Source organism: Oncorhynchus mykiss, chromosome 27 (genome assembly GCF_013265735.2).
Source record: "Oncorhynchus mykiss isolate Arlee chromosome 27, USDA_OmykA_1.1, whole genome shotgun sequence".
Taxonomy (NCBI): Eukaryota; Metazoa; Chordata; class Actinopteri; order Salmoniformes; family Salmonidae; genus Oncorhynchus; species Oncorhynchus mykiss.
Genome location: NC_048591.1, coordinates 16,281,660 through 16,305,757, shown reverse-complemented (window position 1 = coordinate 16,305,757; position 24,098 = coordinate 16,281,660). Strand labels below are relative to the sequence as shown.

Sequence of the window (24,098 nt, the reverse complement as noted above, 5' to 3'; positions counted from 1 at the left end):
AGCCAACTTTCCCAAATGGTTTTGTTGTGATGGAGTGCTGGTCTGGCATGTTGTGGCTTCAAAGATAACTGTATAATGTAATCCGCTAACCTTACAGGCCAGATAAGTACCCATGACCTACTGGTCTAAAACTGTCACTCTGATGCAATTTCCAGGAGACGGTCACTCAGGAAGGAACACAAATCCCCCCTACACCCTAAAAAGGACTTCCTGCTAAGTGTGATGGTCTGAAGCAGGTGACTATTTCAGCAGTGCAATAGTAATATAAGTCACAGAGGCTCTAACCTGAACCATCACCAGAGACATAAAAAGCTTTACCGAAAGCTGTGTAATGACTTGGGCATCTTACAACAACAGGGGGAGTGGTCTTGCTGCCTCCTCGGTGTACATAAGCCATTCTGATTTGCACCCTGCTTTAATAAGAGGGGATTCATCACAGCCTGAGCTCAGAAAAAGACAGAGCTTACAGAGCAGAGCACAAAGTAACTGTGGGCAGGGCATTGCTGCACAGAGCTGAGGCAGCAACAACAACACAAGCCAGCCTTCTTCTCCAGACAACAGGACCTGTGTTTGGGTTGAGCATGGGACTGCATGGGTCTAAACACCCTCATCAGGCTCAGATTGTGATGCTGGGCCTGGACGGCTCGGGGAAGTCCACCCTGCTCTACAAGCTCAAGTACAACGAGTCTGTCATCACCGTGCCCACCGTGGGCTTCAACGTGGAGATGCTGGAGACGGAGGCGAGGGGTCCGGGGTTGACCGTGTGGGACGTGGGAGGCCAGCAGAGGATGAGGCCCCACTGGAAGCACCACTACCCGGGCACGGAGGCCCTGGTGTTTGTGGTGGACAGCTGGGACCGCAGGCGTTTGGATGAGGCAAAGAAAGAGCTTCATCAGGTCATTATTTATTCATAAAAAAATGTTTTATACAATTCAGCCTTATCCTGATGCATGAATGTCAATAAATTACAGGTCATATCCAGATCTATTTCTTGTCATATTAGGCCATGTTGTCATGGGGTATAATAATGTGTATACTGATCTTTTACATCACACAACAGGTGCTGAGGAGCGGGAGTCTAAAAAGCCTTCCTCTGGTGGTGCTGGCCAATAAGCAGGACCTCCCCGGGGCAGCAAGCCCACAGGAGATCACCCACAGGTTGGACCTGAGAAGGGTATGTGGAAATAGGGATTGGTTTGTCCAGCCGTGCTCTGGGAGGACTGGTGTGGACCTGGAGGAAGGCTTCAGAAGGGTTGCCTATATGTTGAAGACTTCACTAAAGCAGACTAAGGCGGATATAAAGAACACAGTAAAACAACTGAAACCCAAAGCCATTACGATGATGACCAAGACACAAGGCCTGGGCTGCAGCTAAGACCAGTGATTATAAAACCCTATCGATGGGTGTAATAATCTCCCTTGGATTATTTTGTATTCTTCTTCTGGATTATTTTGAGCAGAGTACCTGATTTAGAATGCCCTGTGTTGGATCATTCTGACCTAATCATTCTTGAATATGGGAACAAGACTCTCCAGAACAAACTTGAGATCCCAACGTATCTAACGCTGAAAGCTATCATTTTGCACGTTTGTTGTATCAAAAACACTTTTGAACAATGTGAATTTCTGCATTTCCTTGTGAATTTTTTTATTATAAATTAAAAACCACTCATTGATATTGAAGGTGTTACTTTTTTAAGGCAGAAATATAAACTATTGAATATTTTACATAGTCATGACCAGAATCAGATGCAATGCATTTAGCCCGCACAGTTATTTTGTAGACTAATTTATCTGGAGCAAACGGGAATCATGCAAGTATTCAAATCACAAACCCCTAATGAGAGAGCAATATACAACATTTACAGACTTCTTTGGTTTAGAAATTACAAGTTTAGACACAGGTTTATACCAAATACACTGATTGAGAGATCTCAAAAGAGTGTGTGATATCTGTGGATTAGAATGATAAGCAGGTCCCAAAACAGTGCTTCCATAATGAAAGCATGTCCCAAATATTCAATTAAAAAAAGGTAGAATTCAATTGGAATTGGCTCTGTAACATCAAATTAGATTTTAGTTCCATGTTCCACATTATAGAATCTAAAGCAGTGAGTGTTATTTAAGGGACACAACAATTTGTAGATGAAACTTGAGAACTTTGCACTTTAGACAATTTAGTATTGTCCTGGAAATATTAACTGTTAACTAAATGGACCTCGAGGTATGTATGCCTATACACAATGAAGCTCACTATAATGCACAACATTGAAAATAACATATTTGATGGTGTCTATCTTACTTTCGCCAATTGTAACTGTTATAGCTAACGTTAACGACCAACGCTTTGACTTACTGTTGTAACGTTACTAGCTATGTGCTTACAGACTATTTTGGAGGGGGAAACTATTCTGGGCATCGTTAATGTATTATTTAAAGTTAAATAACAGTTTTGACACCTGACTTCGGCAGTTGGCACCTAGCTACATTTCTGATTGTTGCCATAGTGACTACTGTAGATAGTTTCAGGGTCCGATATAGATAAATATATCAGTATAGGACTAGTAACTGTTTAGGCCTACTAACACGTTACCAACATGCACTGATTGACAGATCATAACAGTGTGGTGGTCTGAACTAGCTGCGAACCACAGAGCGACCTCGTGAGGAATAATAACCTATTTCGCGAGACCAACGAGTGAGCAATAACGGGAATTCCCCGCCCTTCCACCCAGAGCGAGGCTGTCTCTCCACCACCGGCATTCCCAGTATGCACCGCGGACAGACCAACAAAAAATAGTCCGGTAACTGAAAGGCCTGAGAAAAAGAACTCGAAAGGAGTAGCGGCTAGCTGATTCATTTCAAACGGTGTTAAAACATAGCTAAGATTGCTAACATGTCTGACAACGAGAAACTAGACAACCAGCGACTGAAGAATTTCAAGAACAAGGGTCGCGACTTGGAGGTGAAGTATCTGATTCCGTCGAGGGGTCCCTTTTATATGCGCTATTTTGGGGCTGCGCTGTGTGACGTCGTTCGTAATTTTCATGGTCTGGAACTTTGCACCCAGACCAAACCAGGCCTTATCTGATCGTCAAATAGACCAAGGCCTTTCTATCAATCCATCCGACTTTCTGAACCAGAATAAAAGTAATCCACAGCACGTGAAACGTCCCCAGCTAACCGAGCTAGCAAACGACTCCCAGTTCCATCTAAGCTAAACTGGTAGCTAGCTAGTCTACAGGCCGTGATAGCAATGGTACACTAACAAACACGCTGTTCTAGCTAGCTATATTTGCTATTCGACAGTCATCTGAAATGTAGTTAGGTAGCTGTCTCGGACAACCCATCCAGTTTGGAGTTGACATACTTAACCACATGTTTGAGGGGACAATGTGGTTCTCTAAACGAGATTCGTATATCCCCTTCGAACGACTGCGCTAGTCAGCCACCTCCGTGGTTTGGATTAGCTAACGTTAGCTAGCTAAGTATGTAGTTAGCTAGCCAGCTATAATGTACCACTCCTCCCCGGCTACAGCTTGCTAGATATGTAATGTAGTTAGCTAGCCAACTAATATACACGCAATTATCAGATGGTATATATCCTTGTAGCCAGTACGATTTTAAAACTGGTACCTACCGTTGGCTAGCTAACTAATGACCTCAAATAAAAAATTACGCAGTAAAAACCTTAACTATACTAGCTAACGATAGCTAGCTAAGTTGATCTAGCTAACGTTAGCCGCCCATCTGAGTTTGTCAGTTTACCTTTAGCTTCGTAGTTAGTTGTTCCAAGTGTCAAATGTAATGGTAAATATTAGCCGCGTACTAGTTGGCAGCTTCTTTAACTACAAATATTGAATTATGTCTAGTTAGCCAGTACCCGCTGTTGGTAGCTAGCTAGGTTACTAGCTAACCTGCTAGCGTAGAATGTAGCTGGTCAGGGTCCCTTTGCAGGCCTTGGCAGACCCATAACGAAAGTTATAGCCATTGTGAGGTAGATGGATAGCAAGTGTAGGACAGTTAAACGTTAACATTACACTAATCAGTGTTTTCCCTAGCTTTGGAACACAACATCGGGGGGCTGTTTGGTTGGACTCCCAGAGTTGTGAATCCTTCTGATGGGTGGCGACAGAAAATAAACCTACCACAATATGTAGAGTTCCTACAGATTATACACATGCCTTTGACAGGAAACGTTGTTTTTTTGGTGAAGCCCGCTATATTGTGGTAGGGTTATTTTACATCAGAATGATGCACAACTCGGGGAGTCCAACCAATATACAGACTCCCGATGTTGTCCCAACGATATTTCCCCCTCAGACCGTTTCGGACTGGGTGCAAGGGCACCACACCAACACCCAAGGCTTCTTCAACTTAACTACATTTTCAGTTCAAACTAGTGGAAGCTAAATTATTATAGGCAACCGGAACAGATGATAGAGGAACACGTATACTAGCTAGTATTATGTTTAAGCTAGATGAGAAGAAGTGTCCGCCTCTTTTTAACGATGATGTAATATGGCTAGTCAATGGCAGGGGCATTGTTTGCAGTGTAAACAAGAATATTGCTTGCATAACAACTAACATACATAACTAGGCTATATCGCACCACCACATGATGATCGAAGTGCTGATCATATTTGAGTGATGCACTGTCTGCCACTTCACTGTGGAGTGGGAGTATAAGAAGGAAATGGGTATGGCCCTTCTAGACAGAAGGAAGAATTTAACTTCGTACTTTCACTATATCATCCAATCATGACAAATGGCCAAAGGCCAGTATTTTATGACAGCAAATTACTTCATTTGTCCTTATAAGAAATGTAATGTCTCTCAATCAGGTGCTTGAAAATGGTCCCTCGTATTACCACCCATTATTAACATGAGCCCTTACATACAAAACACCAGTAGTTGAGATCTGTGTTAAGTCAGTCTATGTAAATGAGGTCTGTGTTATGTGAGTGTGAGCTGGTGATTTCAGGCAGTGGTATGGCAGGCTTGTTCTATCACTGTGCCATCAAAGCTGTGGATCTGACTCTGAACAGCTCTCACAAATACACATGATGCCGTCATATCATATTGGGATCTCATTTATGTTTTGCGTGTGGATTGTGGAAGTATCAACAAATAATCAGGCATACATAGTGTGTATTTGTACTGGGCTAATGTATTGGTTTTCTCCGCTATAGACGATGAGAAGACAGAGGACAGAGGTGGTGGTGGAACTCCGCAAGGTAATTGTTCAACTTCTTTCCTTTAACCTATGTCGGACGAGATACAAATGCATTTCAATCAGGATATCAAAGATGAGTTTAAAGGGATACTTCGGGATTTTGGCAATAAGGCCCTTTATCTACTTACCCAGAGTCAGATGAACTTGTGGGGAACATTTTTATTTCTGTCCTGTCTGATGGTAGTTTGAAGCCAATGCTAAGTAGTGTTAGCGCAATGATTGGAAGTATATGGGCATCTGCTAACATCTCAAAGTATTCCTTTAAATGCTTGTTTAATATTTGAGCCTGTTGTCATGCTGATGCATATACGCTAAGACCGCTTTCTTGCCCTGCTCTCTGCAGAACAAAAGGGACGAACACCTGCTGAAGAGGCGAAACGTGCCCCACGAGGACACCTGCGAAGACTCTGATGCCGACGGAGACTTCAGATCGGTACGTTCTGATTGGCCCTCTGTCATTTTCCTCTGTGATCCTCCAGAGAGCATGGCTTTCTTTCCTTCCTTCCTTGAAGTAATCACTGGTGTGATAGGGATTAACAGGTGATTTAGATATATGGTGAAGACTGAGTTCCTAGAACTAAAAAGCTAAAAAGATATCCACATGCAATCCAAAACAAATGGGAGGGGACCTCTTGTTGCAATAAAATATGAACAAAATAGGATGACTATTAACTGTACTGTATTCTTTTATAGTATTTTTTTTTAGGATTTGTAATGTATAATGTTTGGCCCGTGTTGACATTCCTCTCGGACTGATTAGTGTCTCCAGGCACTGCCTGACTAATCACCCTGAGGTGTGGCCACAATGCAAACAAACCATTACGTTTCCACTGGCCGTGTTTGACAAGTACCTCCTTTTATCTTGCAGCAAAACACCTCTCTTGAAGCAATAGTACAAGTAAGTGCACTTCCAATTTTGAAACATTTCTTAGACATGGATTTGCTTCCGCGGTATGTGATTCCCTGTGTGCTGTTGTTGCAGAATGCCACAAGTGATAACCAGGGAGTTCAGCTGAGTGCCGTGCAGGCTGCAAGGTAGGAACTCTCTCCTCCTACACCCGGCTCTGCTGGTTGCCATGGTGATTCACACTCAAACATGGTTCCAAAACCAATCTCTAGAATGTTGTGGCGTGGCATGTTCTGGAGCATAGCCTTCAAATTATTTCCTGGTTTCCGGCGAACATGCTAGACTTAGTTCTGTGGCATTGTTGCTGGTCTTGTGTAATCATTGTGAGATTGCGTTGTCATGCCTGATGTTTACATTTCACATTCCTTTATTTTATGTTTTGCTGTGTCTTAAGTGCAAGTATGTGTGAATAATGGACATTTTCACCCTGCAGGAAGCTGTTGTCTAGTGACCGTAACCCTCCCATAGATGACCTGATCAAGTCAGGCATTCTCCCCATTCTGGTGCACTGTCTGGACAGAGATGACAAGTAAGCAGGGCTTTACTTTGTGTTATAATTACTCTGTGTGTTATATAATAGAAGTGGTTGTGACCTAAGCAGTGCTGCAGTGAATGTAAACTAAGCGTCACTCCACTGAGATTGGATCTCTTTGGGTGATGATGAAAGTATGTTGCAATGCAAATGTTTTCATAAACAGATGTGAGGATTGTCAGAACCACTGACGGATGGAATAAGAACCCTTTCCATCGCACTCATTTTCCCCCTCTCTCTATCCCTCCCCTCTCTCCACCCTTTCTCTTTCTACCTCCTCCATCTCATTTCACATCTGCCTCTGTCTCTAGTCCATCTCTACAGTTTGAAGCTGCCTGGGCTTTGACCAACATTGCATCAGGAACCTCAGAGCAGACCCAGGCAGTGGTCCAGTCCAGTGAGTACCAGCTTACAATATCAGCGCCACCTTTGCCAGTACATTCTGGGGGCTAAGTGGGATTTTCTATCATCATGCCAACCAGATGTTGGATTTGTAGTTTGTGCCCCTGAATGACAGATTATTTGTAGTCTTTGGTGATGGAGTTAGCTATGAAATATTAATTACAGCATTTCTTCTCCTGCAGATGCTGTGCCACTGTTCCTGAGGCTGCTGCACTCTCCTCACCAGAATGTGTGTGAGCAGGCGGTCTGGGCCCTGGGAAACATCATAGGTGAGTCTGGATCCTTCTCTGTGTGTCTGGGACCCTCTAACAATAGCTGCTGATTGTGGGAATGGCTCAGGGATTCTCTGTTTGTTTCAAGGCATCATCGGTGAGAGTTTCACAAACAATCTCTGTTCCTAGGCGACGGCCCCCAGTGCAGGGACTATGTGATCAGTCTCGGTGTGGTGAAGCCCCTGCTCTCCTTCATCAGCCCCTCTATCCCCATCACCTTCCTCCGTAACGTCACCTGGGTCATGGTCAACCTCTGCCGCCACAAGGACCCACCGCCACCCATGGAGACCATCCAGGAGGTAAGAGAACTTTCTCATCCTTCAGTCTCTTGACTGTTGATCAACTCATGATGATTATTTGTTTTTAGTTGTTGCCTTACATCCCTTTGCGATTTCTTTATATAATGAATTACGCTATATAAGTTGAATGAATAAAGTTGTGTAATTATTAAAGGTAGACTCAGCAACATGCTGAGAAATTTATGAAAGAACGAGATTATGCTCTAAAAATAACCCTAAGATCCAAATTAGAGCATGACAGACGTAGGTTTACCATGTTGAGAAATAAGGTGATGAAAGAAATCAGACAGGCCAAGGCAAACTTTTTTTTATTAACATAATTGGTGAAGCAAAGGGAAATTCTAAACTGATCTGGGAGAATCTAAAAAGGTTAACGGAAAAACCAGAGTAACACTGCAAAAAGACAAGAAATCATGGTGAATAACAATCTAACACAGGATGCAGTCGACATAGCAATATCCTTCAATTCCTACTTTATTGACTCTGTCAGGGTACTGACACAGAACCTCTCCACTGGTTTCTTGGGCTCAGTCCTAGTGAATGACGCTCAACCTGCCTTCATCATAAGGGAGGTTACTGAGTAAAAGGTGAACAAGGTGATTAGCTCACTAAAGAACTCTAAAGCCAAAGATGTGTTTGGGCTGGACTCTACCTTTCTTAAAAACTACAAAGAGTCACTCATTGGCCCCATTACTAAGGTCACCAACACATCTATTGGTCTCGGGGTGTTTCCAAGGGTATGGAAGTCGGCCATAATAACAGCCATCTTTAACTCGGGTGACCCTGCTGACGTGAGTAACTACAGGCCCATTAGTATACTACCTGTGCTGTCAAAGTGTGTAGCAGAACAACTGATTGCCCACCTCAACAACAGCCCCTTCACATTACACTCTTTGCAGTTTGGCTTCAGAGCGAAACACTCCACAAAAACGGCCAACTGCTTTCTTCTGGAAAATGTGAAGTCCAAGATGGACAAAGGGGCCGTTGTTGGGGCTGTGTTTCTGGACCTAAGGAAGGCTTTTGATACGGTTAACCATGAGATTCTCATCACAAAATTATCCAAGTTCAACTTTTCCCCCCGATGCCTTGAGATGGATGGAATCATACCTTGAAGGCAGAACTCAGTGTGTCAGAGTGAGCAATGAGCTGTCGCCCACTCTTAGCTATGATGTGGGCGTGCCACAAGGGTCAATACTGGGGCACCTCCTGTTCAGCCTGTACATTAATGATCTGCCTTCTGTCTGTACTGGGTCTGAAGTTAAAATGTATGCAGATGATACAGTGATATATGTGCATGCAAAGAGCAAAAAACAAGCTGCACAAGAACTCACTACTGTAATGGTCCAGGTTACAAAGTGGCTCTGACTCGTGTTTGCATCTCAATGTAAAAACTGTTTGCATGTTCTTCACAAAGAGGGCAACAGATGCTACTGAGCCAGATGTCTATGTGTCAGGGGAGAAGCTCCAGGTGGTATCTGATTTTAAGTACCATGGCATCATACTAGATTCCAACCTCTCCTTTAAAAAGTGTGTGAAAAAGGTCATTCAGATTAGCTAATTTCCGATTTATACAAAATTGCTTGACTACAGAGGTAGCAAAACTGTCCTTCAAATCTATGATACTCTCCCACTTAACATACTGCTTGACTAGTTGGGCCCAAGCTTGCTGTTCAACATTAAAACCTATTCAGTCTGTCTACAAACAGGCTCTCAAAGTGCTTAATAGGAAGCCCAATAGCCATCATCACTGTTACATCCTCAGAAAGCATGAGCTCCTGCGTTGGGAAAATCTTGTGAAATACACCGATGCATGTCTTGTATTCCAGATCCTAAATGGCCTGACTCCCCCTCCACTCAGTATTTTTGTTAAACAGAAAACCCAAACATATGGCAGCAGATCCACAAGGTCTGCCATGAGAGGTGACTGTATAGTTCCCTTAAGGAAAAGCACCTTTAGTAAATCCGCTTTCTCTGTGAGCGCTTCCCATGTCTGGAATACACTGCCATCAGACACACACAACTGCACCACATATCACACTTACACAAAATGCATGAAGACATGGCTAAAGGTCAATCAGATTTGTGATCATGATCCCTAGCTGTGTATTGCCGCTTTCCATGTTGTCTGTTGTCTGTAGCTTGTGAGGTGTGGAAACACTTTGTTGCTTTTATGAATTTTGTCTTGCTGCTTTTTTGTTCTATGTTGCTCTGTCTGTATGCTATGTCTTGCTTGTCCTATGTTGCTCTGCATGTGCTCACTGCTCAATGATAGTCTGTATTGTAATTGTTTTTAATAACCTGCCCAGGGACTGCGGTTGAAAATTAGCCAGCTGGCTAAAACCGGCACTTTTGCTGAAACGCTGATTAATGTGCACTGTCCCTGTAAAAATAAAATGACCTCAAACTCCGATGCAGAAAGTAAACAGCATAGTGGGTCAATTTCCGCAACAACTCAGCTCGACTTTTTCATGAATTTTTTATATTTTAACGGACACCCCCCACCAAATGGCTGTTTAAACATACATATTGTCGGGCCTCCCGGGTGGCGCAGTGGTTAAGGGCGCTGTACTGCCGCGCACCAGCGACTCCTGTGGCGGGCTGGGCGCAGTGTGCGCTAACCAAGGTGGCCAGGTGCACGGTGTGCGCTAACCAAGGTGGCCAGGTGCACAGTGTTTCCTCCGGCGCATTGGTGCGGCTGGCTTCCGGGTTGGATGCACGCTGTGTTAAGAAGCAGTGCGGCTTGGTTGGGTTGTGTATCGGAGGACGCATGACTTTCAACCTTCGTCTCTCACGAGCTTGTACGGGAGTTGTAGCGATGAGACAAGATAGTAGCTACTACAACAATTGGATACCACGAAATTGGGGAGAAAAAGGGGTAAAAAAAAACATACATATTGTCCATTTGACACATCTCCAGTGGGAATATCCTATTCCTGTCATTTTGTTGGCATCTCTCTCACTGACTCTCTTGCTCTCTCCCTCTTTTCTCTCTCAGATTCTTCCAGCTCTCTGTGTGCTGATCCACCACACTGATGTTAATGTGAGTTCCTCAATCACTGATTGTATTCAGAAAGACACAACCCGATTTAGTAAAAGTTTACATTGATTTCCCCCTTTTTAATAACCACAGGCAGATATTAATGCATGATCTGTATGTTGATGAATTAGTGAATGTTTTGTTTTTGGACCTGTGACCCTGTGTGTTGACCCCTGTAGATCCTGGTGGACACGGTGTGGGCTCTGTCCTACCTGACAGACGCGGGCAACGAGCAGATTCAGATGGTCATCGACTCAGGCATTGTGCCCAACCTGGTGCCCCTGCTTAGCCACCAGGAGGTCAAAGTCCAGGTACGGAGACACAGAGATGCCCGTGGAGAAACAGATCTAGGATCAGCTTAGCCCCCCCCCAAGTCTCATCTTCAACGAGAACTGTCCGTAGATCACCGTCTAGGATCAGCTCCATTCAACTCAGTGGGGCTCAGGAAGACAGACGCCAACCAAATGGAATGGTTGCTTTTGTAAGGAATGAGTTGTGCCAGACCATAGCTGTGTTTGCAGATGTGATTGCATCAGATAGGTGTGTAAGCAATATGGCGGTGACTTCTCTATGCTCATTAGAATGATAGGTAGAGCCATCACCACATCACTTACCCATATCAGTTACCTTCAGGTCTGCAAACACTGAAGGGGGCGGGGCAGGGGGTTGTTTTCAGTCAGGTACTTGGAGACCTGTGCACTGCGGTGGTTAGCTTAGGGTTTGGAGAAGAGCTCTTGTCCTGAGATGGGTTCCTGTCTGGCCGGGTGGGTTCGTTGGGCGTAAGTCAGTTACTAGGGTGCTTTATGAGTAGTGAGTGATCCTAGGGTGGCAACACATATATTCGAAGTGATTTCAATGGGTCTTTCTCCATTCTGATTGTTTTATACTGTTCAATTCAACATCATTTCAGCATTTTCTGTATTACCTGCACTCATAATTTCCACGCTGCCAAGTAGGGCTGCACAATATGGGCAAACAATCTAGGCCTTATTTTTAACCAACTGTTGCAATTGTGATTTGACTTTCGATTTAGAGAAACAAGTTGGAATCATGGAAATAGATTATTCTAATTAGAATATTAATAGTGGGCACTTTAAATACAGTATTTGACGTGACATCGAATTAAATTGCCAGGGAGGAGTTATTATGACAGGGTAGGAACCAAAGTGTTTTGTTTCCTAGGGGACCCTATAATCTTTGGCTATGTTGAATGTTTTCGCTTAGCGTCTTCATGCTTTGCGTATTCCTTCTTGATTTAGAAGATACTGTTGCACAAACATGATTTAGGTCTACTCGGTCACTGGTAAAATCAGGCTGTATAGCTAATTACGTTTGCTCTGACTCAGCTTTTTGGAAAGCGGCGCCAATTGGGATGACTCAAATAGCGAATTAAACTATAATAAATGGACGTTAAACACTCCGTATCACATTAAACAAACAAAAACATTATAATATTGTGAAAACCCAAACCAGTCCGTGCATCAATACCAGTATATCGTAAAATGCGGTATACCGCCCAGCCCTAGCTGACCCTAGAGATCATACTGTTTAGGACTTCAATGGGTCTTACTCCTGGCCCTGATGCCTTGTCTGGTGGTTACTGTGCTGATATTCATACTCAAACATTCTTTGGGTAGTGGTTGGTTTGCTTACTTTAGTTAGTTGCATGAATGTTTGTTGATGCTTGGAGTTGTTTGTATTGACTGCTATGTGGAACTTGATTGTGTGTTTCTCTCTAGACTGCTGCTCTGCGGGCGGTGGGCAACATAGTGACTGGAACAGATGAACAGACCCAGGTGGTGCTCAACTGTGACGCCCTGGGACACTTCCCCTCTCTCCTTACACACCCCAAGGAGAAGATCAATAAGGTAACAAACACACCATAATACATACTCTGCACCGCTTCACCTTGCCACAGCACAGCAGCTGTGTCAGTGGGACTGATCATGCTAGAAGTGATGAAATCAGAGACATGGTGCTAGTGTGAATGCTATATGAATGACAGTGAATGGGGATATAACTATTAGTTAGGTACTCGCATCATGGAAGAGCCGGATCAAGGAGACTTCAAGAAGCTGATGGAAATTGCAGTTTGAGTAGATTTTGGGGTGGTCTGGGACGGTGGGTAGAGTGTGAGTGCATTTGTGTGTGTGTATAGTATTTGTGGGTGAAGGGTAGTGGGCACAGAAGACCCATGGGTCTCTGCTGATATCGGAGTGCATCTGAGGCCTGTCACTCAAACAGAGGCCCCTCCCTCCGTGACTGAGCCAATGATTAGGGCCTCACGACCGCCCCTACCCTGTCCCCAGCACCCCATCTCGACCAGGGGCCACAGCTTTGAGCAGGCCCCTGGAGTCTGATCTAGCTCAGTCCACACACCTTTGAATTCCACGTGTGAACTCCTCACCATTTCTGCAGTCCTCCTGACACGCATGCACACACTCTAGCGCACACACTGACTGCTTATTCTGTCTCTATAAGCCCTGCCTCTCGCACACTACACTTGTGTGTGAGAGTAGTCACACTGGAGTAGTGAGTAGAAGGAGTAGTCACATTGAGTGCTGCTGTTTCTTCTCCCATCCTGCAGGAGGCAGTGTGGTTCCTGTCCAACATCACAGCAGGCAACCAGCAGCAGGTGCAGGCTGTCATTGATGCCAACCTGGTACCCATGATCATCCACCTTCTGGACAAGGTCTGTTTTATCACTCTCATTCATCTCTTCATCAGAGCTTTCTCTCACACAAAATGAAGCAGTGATGAGTGTCATATTGGGGAAATATTAATTCAAATGTTTTTGCAGGGAGACTTTGGAACACAGAAAGAAGCAGCCTGGGCCATCAGCAATCTGACAATTAGCGGGAGGAAGGACCAAGTGAGCTCAACTGACGCCTACCCACTTTACCACATACACCTCACCTGACATCCATACACTCGAATAATAATATATAATGTATTTTGTAAAGCCCCAAGCTGACCCTTCTCCTCCGGTTCTGTAGGTGGCGTACCTGATCCAGCAGCAGGTGATCCCTCCCTTCTGTAACCTGCTGACAGTGAAGGATGCTCAGGTGGTGCAGGTGGTCCTGGACGGCCTCAGCAACATCCTCAAGATGGCTGACGACGAGGCCGAGACCATCGCCAACCTCATCGAGGAGTGTGGAGGTCAGAGCCCAGCCCACTCAGTTACCCCTCAAGCGTCATTGTTCCTCCCAACTGTTTATGTTGAAGTATAGTGTTTGTATCTCAGTGGCTGTGTAGATTTGCCTGCTGAACCATCTCTCTTCCCTGCCCCTCAGGTCTGGAGAAGGTGGAGCAGCTCCAGAATCATGAAAATGAAGACATCTATAAACTGGCCTATGAAATTATTGATCAGTTCTTCTCATCTGATGATGTAAGTCAGAGCTCTAATATGGCCATGTCTTGGTTGGGGAAGGTACTGCATACTACATTGTGGGGAATGTCTTATTGGTATAGATTGAGTTATTGTCTCATATTCAGATTGATGAAGACTCCAGCCTGGTTCCGGAGGCGATCCAGGGGGGAACATACGGCTTCAATTCCTCCACCAACGTGCCAACAGAGGGGTTCCAGTTCTAGAAGGCATCTCGGGAGTCTGGAGTTTTGTTTGCGATGCAGCACTCTGTTCAACATAAAACAAATTAGGAGAGAAAGAGAGCGAAAGAGTGTGAGAGAAATTAGATCCATTGTGCTTGGCTCGTGGGATCCGTGGCTGCATCTTATCTGAGAGAAAATGTGTTGATTTCGTTTGGCATTCCAGGGGAACCAGCCCAAATGAAGTTTGAGATGGCGAGTGGGTGTGAGTGAGTGGCTACATGTTGCAAAAAACAAACATCTACATCGAATGCGTTGAGACACGCCGAGTAACTTCCATGTTATTGGAGCTGTCGACTAAAACGGAAAACTACTACAATGATGACAAAAACGCGATGTCAGCCCGGGGAGAATCAAATACTTCAAAATCAAGACATTGAGGCAACAAACACAAAAGGAAAACCAACAAAACAAGCGTAAGATGAACCATATGACAATTCTGCGGTCCTCCGACCGGAGGGGGCGCCACCTCCTGTGCGCCCATCCCCCAATCGGCCACGCCATCAGACGTGTGTGTGAATGGACCCATTGTGTATGAATGTCTGGACTCAGTGCTGAGGAGCCAGGTTCATCTCCTCCAACCAGAGGCCCTCGATGGGGGCGTCCCCCCCCTCCCCCCGCGGCGGTGGGCAGGGCTAGAGTCCAGCGGGTGTGTGCAAGAGAATGGACGAGTGCCGTGTGTGCGTGTCTGGAGTGTGCAAGAAGACTGGATGTGAACGCATGCAGAGAGAAACAAAATACATACAACATGAGAGTAACAAAACCGAGAAGAAATTCTGCCTTCTAATGAGGCAGATACAAATCCCTGAAAGGAAGAACTTTGGAAATGAAAAAACATGTAATCACAAGGGTTTTGTTTTGTTGTTTTTCATTTGTATTAATTGACACTGGACAAGGCTAGGTGGAGCAGCGGGTGCATTGTAGTAAGATGCATTTGGTGGCTTTTCTTTTTGCATCCAGTGTGTACAATTTTTATTTTCTGCTTTTACTTTCATTGCTTATGTGAGGTGATTAATAAGGATCATAATTCCACCTCCCCACATTAACCATACCTTTGCACCAGATCTGGGTTTGATGCTGTGAAATTCTGACAACATCATTGTCAACCAAATGACTCGTGTACTCCCCTAGCATGATTTAATGTTTTTTCTTTCTCTTGAAGCAAAAATCACTGCTTTTGCGGTATTGTTGCCATAGCTTTGACTTAACACAAGGGGAAATTAAAAATTGCCATTTTATGTAACTTTGATTCATAACCTTTGCATGTACTAAGCTATAGCACAGTTCATTTGAGGGGTTTTTAGTTTCTTTAGGCTGTACACAGTGTAATTTTTTTTTTTTTGTAAACTTTGCTGTTTAAATGTTACCTGTCTCCCCCTACTGACTTAAGTTTCTGATTTTGAAGATAAATCTGAACAGTTTTGCACATGTACTGCAGAGTGAGAGGCCTGAAGTCATTCAAAAGGTGTGGTTGGACTCATCAGACCTGCTAACACCTTCAATATGCATCATCCAACCACAAGCTTTGTTTTATATTTAGTAGTAGCCATAATCAACTCACGTTGAGACATTTTTAGGGAATTTGGAGGAATTTTTATTTACATTTTTTTATTAGGGGTAATAATTATTCTGCCTGAGGCACCCCTGAATTGGGGAAAGGTAAGTATCGGTGATTGGACCCCCTAGCCTCGACAGGGTGGCTCAATGATAAATGTTGAGCCTTATTCCTTGACCTAAGAGAACTCATGAACAAGTTTGCTGTACCTCCCAACCCCTTGCTCCTGCCCCGTTTTCCATTTAGGTGCCCAATCTTCCCCCATTTTTCTTTGTGTTAATTTTTAAAAAGACTGTAGAAATTGATTGCACTTTGTGGTCATCATAACCTTCTGTTGAACATTTAGTTGTTTTTTTTTTTCAGCATTCCTTGTTAGCAAATATGTGGTTTCAAAAAAATAAAAATGAAATGGTGGTTAACCTGTCGAGTTGGATCTACAGGCTAGATTGTCTTCAAGAAAATAAATAGTGAAACCCACAGGTATGGTCTGTTTTTCTTGTCTTTTAATGGTTCATGTATACTGTAGTAGGCGTAGAGGCCTGTTGCCTCTGCAGTTTCATTTAGGATGTTCTGTCATTTGTAGCATTTCATTCTTCTTTTGATGCTGTGCTATGGTGAAAGAAGTATTGCTTTGATATGGACTTTTATTTATATATATATATATATATATATATATAAAATACAAACACCAAACAATGACTACCTACATCTCATCTGCCCAGACCCGCATGCTCATGCCCCCATCCCTTTTTGTCTCCAAGCTGAGTGATGAGAAGAGAATCGTCCATCCATTGGGTATCTCGCAACGCCCCCATCGTCAGTTACTTTGTAACAGTGCACTTGATTTAAATTTGAGGCACATGATAGGAAAAGGGCTGCAAATCGCATGCGCATTGGGATACTATAGTCCGGGACCAGACCGAGGACAGGACGCGAGCAAGAGGAGGATCTTCGGCACGTATTTTCGAAGTCCGGGCATCGGTGAGCGTTTTGAAAATCAAACACATACTGTACTTTGTGAAATTAAAAAGCTAGGCTTTATCAATCGTGTCTATCATAAAGTTTGCAACAGTGAGTTTTTGATTTAGAAATAACAAGCGCAGTAGCCTTGCTGAAATGCAGCCCGACTAACCATCTGTCAGGCAAACTGGTATCACGGTTGTTTTCTTTCAAACGTAAACACTTCCGGCAGCATTTTTACAGGGTCTTCGGGCTTTTGTTTTGTTTAACATATTATTCATGGAAGAATTGAGTGTGCCCGAAGTCCATGTTATAGGCTATGTCTATTGTTGTACATTGTCAACAGTGCCGCACAAATAGGAAGGTTAAAAAAAACACGTGTAGCCTAAATTGCGATAAATCCAAATTAATCTCAAAACACCTTTAGGCGAAATATCATTCTGGACAGACAGCTGTCATTATCACATTATTTCAGCAAGAATAGTGTCACTCCGGTGTTTGGGAGGATCACGTGAGCATCTACCTGTCTGCAATCTAACCTGAGGTGCCGGGTCTTGTACACCAAAATGAGTGGGCTCTTGCAAGCCCCCACATTATCAATGTAATACATTACTAGTAGTCTTGACCTCTGGTAGGTGGAGCTGTTAGTGTTTCCAATACGTATGTTACATTTCAGGCAATTGCACTACACTAGCCAAACCGACTGCATTATACTGTAGTTGGGCAACCTGTCCCAGGAAAACCACTATCATTATGTAACCAGGGCTGGCTTGCAACATAAGCAGTTGCTTAGGGCCCTCAGCCGCTTTTTTTTTTAGGAACTGTCTGGTTCTTAATTTACTGTTGAGAGTTAGAATATTAGAATACACAAGGTGCATGTTCGAAATGTGGTTTTGAATCTGCAGTTTAATTGTTTTGTCAGTCATTCAATAAGCCAAACAGCTAACAATTTTTAGATTGGTAAATTAGCCTAGCCAGTAATCTAAACTTGTAATAATCATGGCCGAATATTGACCGGTCACACAGGGCACATGCCCAGGGCCCCCATTGATTTAGCTAGTCACTCTCACTCAGATATCATGGCATATGTCATGGGAAAATGTGTAGAATTGCAGGAAATTGCTTAAAACTGCAAAAATGTCTCTGCCCCATTGCAAACCGAATAGAATTGCATGACATTTGTTAGAAAATTGGTCAGTTTTCTCACAGCCCCAATGGCAAAATGTGTGGAATTGCAGGAAATTAACATAAAAATGTAAATGTTTCTCTGCTATAAATAGGGGAGGACACTTATTTTTGCCCACTTGGTCGGGGCCCCCCAACAAAATCTTGCTTAGGACCCCCAAAAGGCTAGAGCCGGCCCTGTATATAACACCATTACACTAACCATATTGCATCACCATTTGAATGAATTATTGTTCCGAAACAATTCTCATGTGGCTCTCAATGTTGTTCATCTCAGTCAACCAGCGTTATTCATTATGTGTGATGTATGCAGCAGAGCAATGTGCAAGTGGCAATAATTGTAGTGCCCTACAAACCTATACATGGGTTAGACTGAGACAGTAGAAACTGCTGATCATCCGGTCAGACTGAAATAGCTTCTAGCGGTGAGGTGGGAGTCATCCGGTGTGAAGTCGTAATCCGCTGCTGTCCAGGTTTGGAGGTACTGTTTTGTCACTCTTGTGTAAATATGCTAGAAGGCCACATAAGTATCGACCACTAAACTTTGCAGGTTGTCAGGAAGTGACTCCACCCGTGTGTAACTGTTGATGAATCATTATGATGAACTTAATACTCATCACCAGCAATTACAGTGCCTTGCGAAAGTATTCGGCCCCCTTGAACTTTGCGACCTTTGGCCACATTTCAGGCTTCAAACATAAAGATATGAAACTGTATTTTTTTTAATGAAGAATCAACAACAAGTGGGACACAGTCATGAAGTGGAACGACATTTATTGGATATTTCAAACTTTTTTTAACAAATCAAAAACTGAAAAATTGGGCGTGCAAAATGATTCAGCCCCCTTAAGTTAATACTTTGTAGCGCCACCTTTTGCTGCGATTACAGCTGTAAGTCGCTTGGGGTATGTCTCTATCAGTTTTGCACATCGAGAGACTGACATTTTTTCCCATTCCTCCTTGCAAAACAGCTCGAGCTCAGTGAAGTTGGATGGAGAGCATTTGTGAACAGCAGTTTTCAGTTCTTTCCACAGATTCTCGATTGGATTCAGGTCTGGACTTTGACTTGGCCATTCTAACACCTGGATATGTTTATTTTTGAACCATTCCATTGTAGATTTTGCTTTATGTTTTGGATCATTGTCTTGTTGGAAGACAAATCTCCGTCCCAGTCTCAGGTCTTTTGCAGACTCCATCAGGTTTTCTTCCAGAATGGTCCTGTATTTGGCTCCATCCATCTTCCCATCAATTTTAACCATCTTCCCTGTCCCTGCTGAAGAAAAGCAGGCCCAAACCATGATGCTGCCACCACCATGTTTGACAGTGGGGATGGTGTGTTCAGGGTGATGAGCTGTGTTGCTTTTACGCCAAACATAACATTTTGCATTGTTGCCAAAAAGTTCAATTTTGGTTTCATCTGACCAGAGCACCTTCTTCCACATGTTTGGTGTGTCTCCCAGGTGGCTTGTGGCAAACTTTAAACTACACTTTTTATGGATATCTTTAAGAAATGGATTTCTTCTTGCCACTCTTCCATAAAGGCCAGATTTGTGCAATATACGACTGATTGTTGTCCTATGGACAGAGTCTCCCACCTCAGCTGTAGATCTCTGCAGTTCATCCAGAGTGATCATGGGCCTCTTGGCTGCATCTCTGATCAGTCTTCTCCTTGTATGAGCTGAAAGTTTAGAGGGACGGCCAGGTCTTGGTAGATTTGCAGTGGTCTGATACTCCTTCCATTTCAATATTATCGCTTGCACAGTGCTCCTTGGGATGTTTAAAGCTTGGGAAATCTTTTTGTATCCAAATCCGGCTTTAAACTTCTTCACAACAGTATCTGGGACCTGCCTGGTGTGTTCCTTGTTCTTCATGATGCTCTCTGCGCTTTTAACGGACCTACCACTGAGACTATCACAGTGCAGGTGCATTTATACGGAGACTTGATTACACACAGGTGGATTTTATTTATCATCATTAGTCATTTAGGTCAACATTGGATCATTCAGAGATCCTCACTGAACTTCTGGAGAGAGTTTGCTGCACTGAAAGTAAAGGGGCTGAATAATTTTGCACGCCCAATTTTTCAGTTTTTGATTTGTTAAAAAAGTTTGAAATATCCAATAAATGTCGTTCCACTTCATGATTGTGTCCCACTTGTTGTTGATTCTTCACAAAAAAATACAGTTTTATATCTTTATGTTTGAAGCCTGAAATGTGGCAAAAGGTCGCAAAGTTCAAGGGGGCCGAATACTTTCGCAAGGCACTGTAGATTGCAAATATTAAGCCAAGTGGGTTTGGAGTCTTTGTCAGGACAAATCAAACCTTTGATCTTCACTCTTGATTCAGAACACTCAAGTGTTTTCCTCTCTTCCAATTACAGGCTAAACGATGCATTAAATGACAAGGGCAGCAACAAGCCAGGTACACAGAGCCTCATTGTCCCATCACCCCACCATGGATAACCTAGAAGAGGACCTGACATGTTCTGTGTGCTATTCCCTCTTTGCTGATCCTCGGGTCCTGCCCTGCTCTCACACCTTCTGTAAGTCCTGCCTGGACAACGTACTCCAAGTCTCTGCCGTCTATTCAATCTGGCGTCCGCTGCGGCTCCCACTCAAGTGCCCCAACTGCCGCAGTGTGGTAGAGCTCCCGCCAACAGGTGTTGATGCATTGCCCATAAATGTCTCCCTCCGCGCCATCATTGAGAAGGTAACCATTTGTTTAATACTTTTTGATCTTAGGGGACAGTCACAATCGGGGCATATCTTAATAGGGTACAGTATAATGAAGGGGTATATCATATATTTTAATCCCATCGTTACCTGTCAGTTCCAGAAGGACAGCCAACCACAGCCCCCCTCCTGCCCTGAGCACCACCGACAGCCCCTCAACATCTACTGTGTCCAGGACCGCCAGCTCATCTGTGGCTTCTGCCTAACAGTGGGCCAGCACCAGGGACACCCCATCGATGACCTGCAGGCAGCCTTCATCAGGGAAAGGCAGGCACCCGCTCACCTACTGGGGAGGCTCTCAGACCACCGCTGGGCAGAGGTGATTTGTCAGTAATAATGGATTTAATGCGTTTGAGCAAATGACAATTTCTGGGTAGGTAACCTAAAGTGTTATTTCCTGAAGGTGTGTGAACTGGGGGAGCAGCTGGAGCAGGAGAAGGCCAGCTGCGAGGGCCTAGTGAGGCAGGACCGGCAGGCCGTGGAACAGTACTTCCAGGGGCTGGAGCTGGTGCTTGCCAGGAAGAAAGAGGCATTCATGGGGGCCCTGGACACTGCAAGCATGGAGGTGTCGCTGGCCTACAATCCACTCATCCAGAGGCTGAAGGAGCTGCAGGTAAGTATAGCCTGGGGTTGGGTGTTGTCATGACATCACTTCCTCACCTTTGATTTTCTATTATGGTGCCACCCTTCCCCACAGGAGGAGCAGCTGGACTTGTTGTCTCTGGGCTCAGCTGTGGAGGATGAAGACTCCCCCCTGGTGTTCCTGGAGAAGGTGTATCTGTTCCGGGAGAGGGTGGAGGCACTGGTAAATGCCACCCTGCCCGAAGTCACATCCCTCGCTATCACCCCCCGTGCTGCTGAGTACCTGGAGCAACACTGGGTGGGGGTGACCATCGGGGGGCTGGAGGAAGGGCCGGTGCCTCGGGTCTGCTGCTGTGCCAAGCCCACCATTCTGGAGACGGTTCTTAGGACAGAGACAGGGAGTCAACCTGGAAGCTGGGTCCATGATTTGTGGCAGCAGCTCCATCCCACTCCCCCAGTGGTGCTCCTGGGGATGCTGCTGCTCCTGGCGGCAGTGTGGGTGAATCCTGTTGGCGGAGCATCTCTGGGATTCTCCTTGCTGTCCCAGCTCAGTCAGATGGTGCACGGCCTGAGTAGCGAACTGACCACCTCACTATGGGAGACAACAGGCTTCCTGTATGCACAGACAGGGGAGGTGGTGTGGGGGTACAGCTCTGCCCTCTCCACACTGGGGGAGAACACCTACCAGCAGCTGGCATCCCTCTACAAGACCCTCAGCTCCTGACTCTTCACTTCAGGAAGGACCCCAGCTCCTGACTCTTTACTTCAGGAAGGACCCCAGCTCCTTGTGACATAAGGTCTTAATGTCACCTGTTACACTCCTTTGGTTGGGAATTGACACCAACTGTGCCTAGCGATTGGAACTTTCCTGATGCAGCAGGATACAGTTGACAGAAAACACAGGTGTTACTTCTGGGAATAACCCTGACCCTAGCTAAAGCTTATCACAGGAAGATACTGCCTCATGTACCAGAAAATGAAAAACCATGATATGCATTCAGAAGATTGAAAAGTTATTTACATTTTCATTGGTACTGGTCCCCCATGGGAATTGAATCCACAACCCTGGCATTGCAAGTGCCATGTTTATATACACTGCTCAAAAAATAAAGGGAACACTTAAACAACACAATGTAACTCCAAGGCCATCACACTTCTGTGAAATCAAACTGTCCACTTAGGAAGCAACACTGATTGACAATAAATTTCACATGCTGTTGTGCAAATGGAATAGGCAATTAGCAAGACACCCCCAATAAAGGAGTGGTTCTGCAGGTGATAACCACAGACCACTTCTCAGTTCCTATGCTTCCTGGCTGATGTTTTGGTCACTTTTGAATGCTGGCGGTGCTTTCACTCTAGTGGTAACATGAGACGGAGTCTACAACCCACACAAGTGGCTCAGGTAGTGCAGCTCATCCAGGATGGCACATCAATGCGAGCTGTGGCAAGAAGGTTTGCTGTGTCTGTCAGCGTAGTGTCTAGAGCATGAAGGCGCTACCAGGAGACAGGCCAGTACATCAGGAGACGTGGAGGAGGCCGTAGGAGGGCAACAACCCAGCAGCAGGACTGCTACCTCCGCCTTTGTGCAAGGAGGAGCACTGTCAGAGCCCTGCAAAATGACCTCCAGCAGGCCACAAATGTGCATGTGTCTGCTCAAACGGTCAGAAACAGACTCCATGAGGGTGGTATGAGGGCCCGACGTCCACAGGTGGGGGTTGTGCTCACAGCCCAACACCGTGCAGGACGTTTGGCATTTGCCAGAGAACACCAAGATTGGCAAATTCGCCACTGGCGCCCTGTGCTCTTCACAGATGAAAGCAGGTTCACACTGAGCACGTGACAGTCTGGAGACGCCTTGGAGAATGTTCTGCTGCCTGCAACATCCTCCAGCATGACCGGTTTGGCGGTGGGTCAGTCATGGTGTGGGGTGGCATTTCTTTGGGGGGCCGCACAGCCCTCCATGTGCTCGCCAGAGGTAGCCTGACTGCCATTAGGTACCGAGATGAGATCCTCAGACCCCTCGTGAGACCATATGCTGGTGCGGTTGGCCCTGGGTTCCTCCTAATGCAAGACAATGCTAGACCTCATGTGGCTGGAGTGTGTCAGCAGTTCCTGCAAGAGGAAGGCATTGATGCTATGGACTGGCCCGCCCGTTCCCCAGACCTGAATCCAATTGAGCACATCTGGGACATCATGTCTCGCTCCATCCACCAACGCCACGTTGCACCAGACTGTCCAGGAGTTGGCGGATGCTTTAGTCCAGGTCTGGGAGATCCCTCAGGAGACCATCCGCCACCTCATCAGGAGCATGTCCAGGTGTTGTAGGGAGGCCACACACACACACTACTGAGCCTCATTTTGACTTGTTTTAAGGACATTACATCAGCCTGTAGTGTGGTTTTCCACTTTAATTTTGAGTGTGACTCCAAATCCTGATTTCCATTGATAATTTGTGTGATTGTCAGCACATTCAACTATGTAAAGAAAGAGTATTTAAGAATATTTCATTCATTCAGATCTAGGATGTGTTATTTTAGTGTTCCCTTTATTTTTTTTGAGCAGTGTATAACCACGAGCCTTAAAAATACTTAAGTCAATATGCCTTAACAAATATGACATTCTATAGCTCTACCTGAAGTTAACTGTAATAAATACTACAGGACTTGCATTTTACTCCAGCTATTTATCCTTTTAAATCAAGTACTGATTTTCTGTAAGTAAACTACAATAATCGTGATACCTGTCAGAATTAAATAAAAGTGGGAGGATGGGATGAGTGGATTGAGT

The 24,098-nt window shown here is 44.7% G+C and overlaps 3 protein-coding genes across 3 annotated transcripts; all 3 read left to right on the top strand.

Annotated features, from left to right (window-relative positions):
• Nucleotides 1–390: 390 nt before the first annotated feature.
• Nucleotides 391–1,672, top strand: LOC110507633 (ADP-ribosylation factor-like protein 14). Its single transcript, XM_021587745.2, has 2 exons — nt 391–896; nt 1,061–1,672. The coding sequence occupies exons 1-2, from the start codon at nt 582–584 to the stop codon at nt 1,373–1,375; spliced, it is 630 nt and encodes a 209-aa protein (XP_021443420.1). The 5' UTR covers nt 391–581; the 3' UTR covers nt 1,376–1,672.
• A 1,024-nt stretch (nt 1,673–2,696) lies between these two features.
• On the top strand, nt 2,697–16,326 carry LOC110507632 (importin subunit alpha-3). The gene is made up of 17 exons (XM_021587744.2): nt 2,697–2,965; nt 5,193–5,237; nt 5,580–5,669; nt 6,105–6,134; nt 6,219–6,271; nt 6,577–6,672; nt 6,987–7,072; nt 7,260–7,346; nt 7,479–7,648; nt 10,644–10,688; nt 10,865–10,996; nt 12,425–12,553; nt 13,273–13,377; nt 13,486–13,557; nt 13,682–13,844; nt 13,979–14,073; nt 14,181–16,326. The coding sequence occupies exons 1-17, from the start codon at nt 2,897–2,899 to the stop codon at nt 14,277–14,279; spliced, it is 1,566 nt and encodes a 521-aa protein (XP_021443419.1). The 5' UTR covers nt 2,697–2,896; the 3' UTR covers nt 14,280–16,326.
• A 396-nt stretch (nt 16,327–16,722) lies between these two features.
• Nucleotides 16,723–22,059, top strand: trim59 (tripartite motif containing 59). The gene is made up of 5 exons (XM_021587743.2): nt 16,723–16,830; nt 20,375–20,703; nt 20,824–21,045; nt 21,130–21,339; nt 21,424–22,059. The coding sequence occupies exons 2-5, from the start codon at nt 20,392–20,394 to the stop codon at nt 22,030–22,032; spliced, it is 1,353 nt and encodes a 450-aa protein (XP_021443418.1). The 5' UTR covers nt 16,723–16,830; nt 20,375–20,391; the 3' UTR covers nt 22,033–22,059.
• The last annotated feature ends 2,039 nt before the right edge of the window (nt 22,060–24,098 follow it).

Excerpts from the sequence above, each read along its gene's own strand:
- LOC110507633 (XM_021587745.2), top strand. The coding sequence starts at position 582 with ATGGGACTGCATGGGTCTAAACACCCTCATCAGGCTCAGATTGTGATG. Across the intron at positions 897-1,060 it reads CAAAGAAAGAGCTTCATCAG|GTGCTGAGGAGCGGGAGTCT; the intron begins GTCATTATTTAT and ends ATCACACAACAG.
- LOC110507632 (XM_021587744.2), top strand. The coding sequence starts at position 2,897 with ATGTCTGACAACGAGAAACTAGACAACCAGCGACTGAAGAATTTCAAG. Across the intron at positions 6,272-6,576 it reads AGTGCCGTGCAGGCTGCAAG|GAAGCTGTTGTCTAGTGACC; the intron begins GTAGGAACTCTC and ends TTCACCCTGCAG. Across the intron at positions 13,378-13,485 it reads TCATCCACCTTCTGGACAAG|GGAGACTTTGGAACACAGAA; the intron begins GTCTGTTTTATC and ends ATGTTTTTGCAG.
- trim59 (XM_021587743.2), top strand. The coding sequence starts at position 20,392 with ATGACAAGGGCAGCAACAAGCCAGGTACACAGAGCCTCATTGTCCCAT. Across the intron at positions 21,046-21,129 it reads CAGACCACCGCTGGGCAGAG|GTGTGTGAACTGGGGGAGCA; the intron begins GTGATTTGTCAG and ends TATTTCCTGAAG. Across the intron at positions 21,340-21,423 it reads AGAGGCTGAAGGAGCTGCAG|GAGGAGCAGCTGGACTTGTT; the intron begins GTAAGTATAGCC and ends CCTTCCCCACAG.